This window comes from Cyphomyrmex costatus, unplaced genomic scaffold (assembly GCF_001594065.2).
Source record: "Cyphomyrmex costatus isolate MS0001 unplaced genomic scaffold, Ccosl1.0 scaffold120, whole genome shotgun sequence".
Classification (NCBI taxonomy): Eukaryota; Metazoa; Arthropoda; class Insecta; order Hymenoptera; family Formicidae; genus Cyphomyrmex; species Cyphomyrmex costatus.
Genome location: NW_017275174.1, coordinates 1,244,119 through 1,254,392, shown reverse-complemented (window position 1 = coordinate 1,254,392; position 10,274 = coordinate 1,244,119). Strand labels below are relative to the sequence as shown.

The following is a 10,274-nucleotide window of genomic DNA, read 5'->3' as shown; positions in this document are numbered from 1 at the left end:
CCCCCCCCCCCCAATTACTCCGCGCGTTCGTAAACTTTCGCAAATTATTTCGTATATAATGAAATAACATTGTAATTATGCGTAATGCGATAGCTGTTTTCATTACGTGTAATGCAATACATGCGACGGCTATCTCACTTCCGTTATTATCGGGCGGGCTTCATTCGCTCTCTCCTAAAAGCGTTCCAGGCATTTGCAAGCCAAATTTACCGCAACGTGGATTAGGTTGGGTCGGCTAAAAACATTTCTTTTCCGAATTCTGATTTCCTGCAACGCGAAAAGATTGCAATAATTTTCGCGAACTCGAAAGAAATGCATGAGACGAAAAAGCAAAAGAAAAGTAACACAAATGATGACACATAGTCATTATTAATGGACAATTAAAAATATTTACATTATTGTATTGCATACCAATTACCGTACTGATTCTTACATCCTCAAATACTTTCGTTTTTATTTAGTTTAATATAGAGGAGTCCTAATAAATTTAATTTTTGTTAACACAAATAATTATTAGAGAAACACTTTACATGAACAAGGCAGAATCTTAGTATCCAATAATATTTCTATAGGAATTTTAAATACATCGTTCAGTTTTTTCAATAAACTGAACGCCGATTAAACTAGTTTACAAAAAAATTCTTTTTTTAATTATTTTGAACCAAACAAGGTACGTGTTTGTTAGATTTTTACTGAAAACAATACTGTAAGCCAAATTTCATCAACACGTCCAGTTTTCAAAATAATTGAGGTGTAATATGTAAAAAAAGGGCTTTTTACGATATTTAAAATTTTCTTGTAAAAAAAATCAACGTTAAAATTTTAATTAAAAGTCAATGTATTATGGATCTCCTATAAAATATATTTATTAAATATCTAATCTTTTAGCCATATTATGAAAGATTTAAATAGTTTTGCTAAGATAGCTTACTTCCTGCACGTAGCAATAAAGTTATATTACCTATGTATATTTATAATTTGTAGTTTATAACTAGCGACACACTTGCATAATTTATCATGATAAATTTCTAACTAAATATATTATTTACACAATACACACACACATACACATACACACATATATATATATACACACACACATTTAATAATAACGGATTGTATATACAGGTACATAAAAGTACCTATTTAGTTTGCTAAAAGTATTACGATAAATTTACTGTTAGACTTGAAACAATTTTAAACTGAAACTAGAATAATAACACAAATTGATCATCCATGTAACATTAAAAATGCTAATATGAGCATCTTAAAGCACTGCAAAAAGTTTATCGAGAAAAAAACAGAAAATATCTTTTTAAAATAATATATTGTACTAAAATATATTTTAGTACAATCTTTTGTGTGTAATTAACAATCTGGTAATCACTTCTTTTCCGAATCATAGGATAGATATCAACGTGTGAACTCCATTTAATCGTTACAATCGCTCCGCATGTATCCAAAGTTGCATAGTTTCGTGGATTTCGCTTGTCACCTTAGAATCTTGAACGGATTGCGTTTCGGTGTTTGAGGCTCGCTCGTGCACACATAAGATAGAATCGCATAAAAGCGTCGGATTTCCATTAGTTTAATTACGAGAAGGGGGGTCGATGCTGATAGGGGGAACTATGTTTTCGGGAACTGCAACCGAGACAGCAACTACGAGGCAATTCCGCAAGGATGGAAACTTGCACCCTATCATTATCGAAGGGTAAATACGTACTCTCGTATTCAGTCTAACACGCTCGTATATGTGTATATATTGTAGGTGCATAATTGCGCGCGATAATGCAAGAAATTAAGATTGCATTTATGAGGCACTTGTGTGTGTGTGATTCCCCTCTTTCTTGATATTTCGGAACATTTCCCAAAAACTATTTCGCAGTACTTCGAAAACACGCCGCTTATCTGTTTTACCGTTATATTATCGAGAACCGGCACTTATCATGCGTTTTAGTCGAAACTAAATTTAGTGGAAAATATTCAACGACGCGAAACTTTCACCAGCATATGCACGTCCCTCTTGGAAACGCCCACGTCCTTAAACTTTTCTCACCCCAAGCCGAAACACGCGCGAGAAAAATATCGGTAAAGTACGAAGAACGACATCAAGAGAGCGGAATCCCATTTCCATAGAAATCGTAAATCGGCCTTCCGGCCAGATATGTAATTAAAAAGCTGCATGCATTCGAAATGATTCGCATTGTAAACTATAGCGTGGAAAGAAAAAGGACGACATCGGAGAACGCCGACGGGGGCAGGTGGCGAACGAGGGGGTTGCGAGCGTTAGCGACGATGGTTACGACCGCTGGAAATAGTCAGGATGGAACCGGGGGAGGGGGGAGGGAAGGAGGGCGGGAGGAGGAACGCAAACCCATCTGAAAGCTCCACCGTTTCCTCCATCGCGAGTACCAACGCTCGTCTGCGAGCGAACAAAGCGTGAAGCCGCGGCCTACAAACGTGGCGCACTGGAAGTGCCGCGCGCGCGCGCGCGCGCGAGTCTAACAATGGTTATTGTTTCGGAGGCCGTGCTGTGTGTAACCGGGCTAATAAAATAGAGGAGAAAAGGAGCCCGCGAGCGAGCGTGGAAATGCTGCGCGCAAAGGATGAGGGCGAAAGTATGGGTCGGCGAAAACATCGAAACAGGGAAATCAGTGGGCAATAGGAAAGCATCAACGATGCAGCTGTATAGTTTCGAATCGGGGCTACCTAAGTTCACTCTCATTGTCGTTCCGATGCAAATGGTCGCTCATATACCGCGCCTATATACTGTTAAACCCTTTTTACCGTTCATGATCGTGCTTATTTAGGGAAGCTTACACGGCGCGCGAATCGGGTCTTTAACGTTTCAGGTTAATGCTTCTGCAGGAAATTTTCAATTTCTGCAATACATATAACATAGTTGGATTAGTGCAAAATTTAGCACGTTTTTATGTGTTCTAAACAGCCCACCCAACTTTTGTGTTAATTTAACATAAGATAAATATGTTAGGAAGTAACATAAATATGTAAAACATAAAAAATGTAATAGTGATACAGTTTGGAAGCTAATTATGGGAGCCTATTTCTTCAATAAAATTGACATTTATAATATATTGTATATTCGGCACATTTTTATTCATTTACTTCAGAACTTTACGTTATAAAATATATTATTTTTATTATCTGTTGACTTATTCATAAATTAAGTTATTTTAATACTAAGAAATAAAGAAAAAATTTAATTAAAAAACGAGTTTTTTATTATACTACAGATTTTCGTTATATTAAAAGAGATTGAACTTTTGTCTATTTATGAAACTCATCTGTTTGGGAAGAGATAGGCGATTCTTTCCGAAATAAGAAAGTTGTATATTTTCACGCGTGAAATTCGGGAAGAAACGGAAAAAGATGGATAGCCTGAAATACATTGTTAGTCGCTTGAGCATTAAATTATCGAGCGAACAATGTTTGATCGATTGTGATGGATCCGTTCGTTTAACTCACACTCGACGTAAGCATATCATTATGTTTTTGATTAAGCTAAGATCCGCATACAATTAAAAATTAATCAACTCAACGACTTGTCGATATATCAAAACCTTCCGTCAAATAAAAGACAAAACTGAAGCAAAGATAACGGAAAAATAGCAACGTTAAATATTTATTCAACCCTTACAAAATCACAAAATAAATCGGCGCGACGGGGACAGCCTTGAAAGAGTGATAATAAGAAGGGCGGACTACGTTGAGAACGTAATAAGGGATCCATTCGAAGTTTATAAACTGAATATTATTGAGATACTAGCGAAAAGTGCCGTGACAGTGAGCGATGAGGTACCTTGCAGTTCTCCGGTTTTCTATTAAACGTCGATTTATTTATGGAATATTCGATGCGACGAGTCTTGTGACGGTGAGAGACGCTGTGAGACTGAGCCGACATAGAAAATTCAAATCAACCCCCGTCGCGCAGAGGAATTTTTCGCGAGAAGTCCCTAATCCGTGAATCATTCGCAGATTTCTTCTAAATCGAGAGAGTGTTTCTCTCGATATTTATTCATCTCTTACGTCTATTTGGCATTTAACGCTATATGTTTTAAATCCACCTTAATGACGTTGATATAAACATAAGGAGTTTTAAAACCATTTTTTAACACCAGGCGGTGTCTATATAATTCTCATGTACCTATATTGATGTTGATATAAACAACAACATGATATGGATTTAATACTACAAGTTTTAAATCTACACCCTTGATGGCGTTGATACGTACAAACAATCAGGGATTTAAAATCATCATCTATGTGAAGACACCCATATTCTTTTAGAATGTACTTTACTCAACTGTGGAAAGAAGTCGAACGGAAAGGGAGAGTGGCAGACGTGGTTTACCAACGGGTACCCCGAGGACCCGTCAAATTTCAGGCAATATTGTCGATTGTTCCGACGTGTTTCGACGACAATAACCTGCTCGAGACGACAATAACGCGCTCCCGGGGGCAAAGGACCTCCGATCGAGCATGCAACGCGACGTGTCCGGCCCTAATTCCACTGTTTGTGTATGCAAACGAAGAGACGAGGTCACCAACAGGGTGCCAGGATATTCATGCGCATTTCTGTCCTCTTCGTTTTGTCGTGCAGTCCGTGTACAACAAGCGTATATGCATAAACGGACGATCAAGTGAGCAATCGCGTGGACTCGATAAGGGCATCATTGCGATGAAAATTTCGAAATACAATTTCAAATGAAATTAATGCTCACATGAGATACGTACACTATAGGCGTAGATTAATTCGACTTGATTACACGTAGCGTATGAATTCTTACGTTACAATGAATAACGGACAAATCAACGAACGCGGAAACAAAGAAAGAAAGAGGATGAGTAATAAATAAGCGCTAAGGGGAATGGGGAATGCAGAGTTTTGAAAATTAAGCGAATTTATTACGGGATCGCACACGCCGCTTCCTCGTTGTTAATCAATTAGCCGATATCTCTTCCGGCGCGAAATAAATACCAGGAGTAACGTTTATTAATAAACGCGGCGGGCGGTTGTGGAGATGGACGAAATTCACTGTTATATACCTGCTGCGTCGCGAATGGAAATTAATTCGCCGCTCCCCGCAACAATCAAATCGTCCCGAAATGCGTTAGTCGTCCCGGTCGCTCGCTCGCTCGCTCTCTCGTTCTCTCGCACGCACGATGCGTGCGTTTGACAAGTGGGCGGAGAACGGTGGGACGCGAGTGGAAATAATACCAATGACGTCAGAGCGCCTCGGGAGTTCGAGCGGGGCTGGATCCCGCGCGTACGCGGGATCGGCCGACCTGGACGCGATTAACACAAAGAAAATATACAAAACACCGCGGCGGCGAGGAAACGATGAGTCGCGATGCGGATGCGATACGGCTCGACTCGACCAGGCCCGCTGTGTACTCGAGAGGACGCTTTGTGAAACGACGCCGGCCTTTAGGCGAGGAAGGAGGTACCGCTGGTATATGAAAAGTCCTTCTGGTCGAACGGTCATGAAACTGATCAAAGTAATGCGCAGAACATCGATCCTAAACGTAATCTTCGCTGTGTGAAACACATCAAGCGAGGCCCCGCGGGTCCGTTCGCTAGTGATGTTTCGAACAGAGACGACGAGAAAACGCAAAGGAGATGCGATACGCTGAGAATCGTACATGGAAAAAGAAGATGCCTATACTAACGGCATTAACCGACAGTATAGTATCTAATTGAAAATAATTAGGAAAATTGTTAAGAAAAATTGTAAGATGTTAAAAATAAACTCCTGTATTCTAATATTTTTGAATAATTTATTAATACTATTGAATAAACAATTACTTTCCATTATACTGCTGTAAACTAAAGCTGCATTAATATATCATTTTTTCTGTGTACTGATCTAAAGTAATTAGTGACAAGAAGGATCCAAATAATTACAGTTCAAAGAAGATGCTAAATCATCATAAAGATTAAAGATACTTAACACACACAAAAGGAACAATTATAACAGTATAAATTTTTAATTAATTTTTTATGGCTTTAGAGTTTTGTGTCATGACAGTTATAATAAATATCGTGATATCGTTCTGTAATCTAAAAGCGAGACTGATGTTGATAAAACATAAATATTAATCAGATAAAAAGATTAAGATGTGGAGATTTAACGGCGGTAAGAATCTTCACCGGTGGTTAGCTGCGAGAACATGGCTCGGAGGTCTCGTACCGACGGGCATTGTGTATTAAAATTAAGGGAATACATTAAGCGAGTTAATGTTATTCAGCTTTTTGTTCGCGACGCTTCTATAAAAGCGCTTCTTTGCCGGCAGCCCGAAAACACCCTCTTTTCTCTCCCTTATCCGACATGAATCTGCGCGTTGCATACTTCCCGCGACGAGCCGACAAACTTCTTTGCATTGAACTCTTAAAAACCTTATACAACGTGTCGCAAAACTATCTCCACTTTTCTCAACTACCAGAGGATGAGTTACGAAGGATATTTTCAATATCGAAGTTTATAATATCTTTTATCCAACCTATATACAGTTGCTTCTCGAACATGAAGTCGACTTCTTTTCGAGAGAGAGATGATCAAAACGGTGAACCGTAAAAAAAAGTGCAAGTATAGTAATATAATACCCAGTTAATTTCAAGGGCAATTTTTACTTACTTTTACGATGGAAATGACATTTATGCCGCACAAGCGCGGTAATTCTATATTCTATTCAGTTATTTTTTCCTGGAAATATAGTTTAATTAAAGTTAAAAGTAGCCACCGGGAAATACGATAACTTGGAAAATACAATGGCATAGCACGAAGAGAAAGAATCGAGAATAACGCAAAGAGTATCCCGGATTCTTTCAATCGCTAACTACCTGTCGTTGAAAGCACGCCTCGTCGATTCGCTTGAGAGGCTCCTTCCTATATTCGTAAAGGAAAACAGAACGCATCCTTTCGCGACAACGAAGATAAGTTGCACGAGTTATCTGTGTAATAAGATCCCACCTTTCACGATTTTTCCGTAACATTTCAGACAGAGTTACATCTCAGACAGAATTTTCCTTATTTTTGTTTCATATCTAAAAGAATTCTGAGTTACCTTATAGACCATATATACCGCCCCCACCGATTTCATTAAATTATTTTACTTGTCGATCTACACTCGATAGAAGAAATTTTTCATGAACACAAGAACGGCCCAAGTTTATTCAAGTAGATTTACGTCGGGTTTTCACGATTGGCAAACTAATAACTAATAACGTTTACAAATTGAAACGATGAATTGTAAAACGCAACAGGGCAAAATCGCTAAGCATCGGTAATATAATGCGGTTGCAGTTGTAAACAACGCAAGGAAGTGGGCAATGAAATTCCGGAAAATTTGCAGTCGCGCGTTAACAACGTATACGCACGTGCGCGCTTGACGATCGGTAGAATTCACCGTACGGCCGATTATTACCTCGCTTTTTCACCGCTTAGTATATCGGAAATGTGAAAACGAATTGACTATTTCTCTTACACAGAAAATCCAATCTCTGTGATCTTTTATTCTGATCAAATGGCAAACGCATATGCAATTTCATGTTTTATTTTATTTAAAAAAATCCTATTGTTCTATAAAAATATAATCTTATTGTAGATTATAAAAAATTATATTCTCCACAAAATACAATACGAATACTTCATAAAGAATCAATTTTACTGTAAGACTGTATAAAAGTAACAGTACGTTTTGCACATATTTAATTTAATATTACATCTTATTTTCTCTTCTTTATACAATTGTACAGATTTATTTTATTATTTTTAATTTTAATCAATTTTTCACCATCCATGTTAAGATGTTAACATTTTAACTGCACCCCTCACTTGCGCTATTACGAATGCAACTATTATCGCGAAGTTGACGTACATAAGTAAAATAACAGAATGTTGATGACTGTTATTGCTTATTTATTTCAAAACGTGGAAGATCGCCCAGTAAATTAGACACGCCGGTGCAACCCCCATTCCGCCGGTTAGCCAATACACCGCGCTCACCTTTCTGTGTTGGAAGTATTTCGGGAGGAATTTTAATTAATATCTCGCGGCTCTTCTCTTGTAGGGTGCTCACACAAGAGTGCAGCGTGATGCTGTAAAAGCCGAGGGATAAAAGGCGATACCCGGTGCTCGAAAGACCCTCCAGGAGTGCTTTTATATCGGTAGTAACACGTACCAATTGCTCCGAGAAAAAAATCATAGAGAAGCGAGAACAGACCCTTTCGGATAAAACTGTTTACAATCATCACTAAAATAGCCCGCGGCGATTGTGTAGTCAGCTTGTCGAGCTCTGTTTTTCAATAATGCTTTTACATGGCCTAAACTCAAGATTTTTCGCGTTTTATTTATATATTTTTATACGAAAGATTATTTTATACATTTTGTATATTTTATACGGAAAGAACGATTTTGCTAAAAGATTTAAAATTTTACTGAATACAGATTTAAAACTAATTTTGCTATACACACACACACACACCATTAAAATAATTTTATTGGAAACTCAAAATGGTTGACAGAATATTAAAATTTTTCGCAGTATTGCTCATCATTTTTTAGTTTCCATTAATTATTTCAACTAAATTATTTTCAGATCTGTGTCCACTAAAATTTTATATCTTTCAGTAAAATTGTTCTTTTCGAATATACGCCGATACTTCGTCTAAATAATAGTCGTATGATCAAGATATCAATAAAATTGCGTAAGTAATATTTGATTGTATTTATGTACAATCGCGAAACTCAGTTCTTCGTCGAGGTTACCGGAGGGTAAATCAACTCACCTTTATTCCGAGAGTAGGCGTCAGCATCCCGTAGTCCGTAATGGGTGGCAGCATAACAGGGGGTAGATTTGTCATCATCATACTGTCTAAATTCTTCACACGTATTTTCCGTCGACGTATCGAACACAGATCAATTCTATTGCCTATTAGACCTACCTAAAACACAAAAAAAAAAGAAAAATGTTGAAAGATATTTCAAAACTTAAATTTGAAAAAATGTCCTCCCAAACTTGTCAGTAACTTTTTCAACTAAATACTATATAGAGCTACCCAAAGACATTATCGAATATTGCAGACTGTATAAAATTAAAAACTGACAAATATCTCTCTAAATTAACTTGACAAATTAAAAGTAAGAAACAAAAAATTTAACATTTAAAATTCCAACTGTTAGTGATACCGCAAAATTCGTTTAAAATAACAGCTGCTAAAGTTTTATACGCACGGAAAATATTCGCCGCGACCGTATCGACTAACAGACTTGTCACTTCATCGCTAAATCACTGAAACGCCAATCGATTGTGATACTACAAAGCGCCGATGGAAGCTTCCGACAAAAGCCCGGAATAGTTTCGTATCCCAACTTTTCCATAAACCGGTAACGCACTGTTGACATTTCCGAACACAGTCCCGAAACTCTCTCGACACAGCGAAAGTGTCCAAAAGTTCGGTTAAAATTTTGTCGCAAACTCCCAAATCATCCCCGTCACTGGTCATAGCTGCGTAGTTGTGTGTGTGCCTCAATTATACAAACCACTCAATTACAAAATTAATCCATTAAGCCCGACAGTATCACGAGGTTAGGCTCTTGTACCAAGAGCCTGACTAAGTTTGGACGTAGATCGGATCGCGCGAAAGTTGACGAGCTGCGTCAAAGATTGCATGATTACGATTGCATTAATTAATAAAGCCGTGATTGAGAGCGTGCCAGAATTTGGGATTAATTACCTTGATATCAAAGATCCAAGAGCAAAGCAACAATCAATTAAATAATAATTATACTCTTCACATAATATAGCAACATAGCGATAATCTATAACGAGATTTTTTAAATTATTTATACGTGTAACTTTAAAAGTCACAACTATCGCAATATTAGTTAACAAAAAAAGAATTAATCGATTAATTCTCAATTAGTGTATGATATCCAAATTGTCTGACTAACAAAATAGTACAATATTCCACATGTAAGCAATAAAGTCAAGAACGACACAAATTTTCTTGAAAAAGAAAAAAAAACTTTGTAAAGATGATAAAATATATTTTAAAAACTATTTAATAACTTTTTTTTTTATTTTATATACTTGCAAAAGTGACAAAACTTAATTTCCAGATACTAAAGCTTCATTGTGTGTAACAAAGGATCGGAATATATCGTTATGTGTACTAAAGGTCAACACTTTGATTGTCACACGGTCTTCTGACGCTACACTATTTTATGCGTAACTTTTATAAAATAAGCATA

At 37.2% G+C, this 10,274-nt stretch overlaps 1 protein-coding gene across 3 annotated transcripts in view; it reads right to left on the bottom strand.

Annotated features, from left to right (window-relative positions):
* Window positions 1–10,274, bottom strand: part of heph (polypyrimidine tract-binding protein 1 heph) — a 347,034-nt gene that overhangs the window by 265,635 nt on the left and 71,125 nt on the right. For all 3 annotated transcript variants that reach the window (XM_018546685.1, XM_018546692.1, XM_018546697.1), the window contains exon 2: window positions 8,810–8,965. In XM_018546685.1, the coding sequence (XP_018402187.1) occupies window positions 8,810–8,890 (81 nt within the window). In that variant the 5' untranslated portion in view covers window positions 8,891–8,965. The remainder of the gene's footprint in view (window positions 1–8,809; window positions 8,966–10,274) is intronic.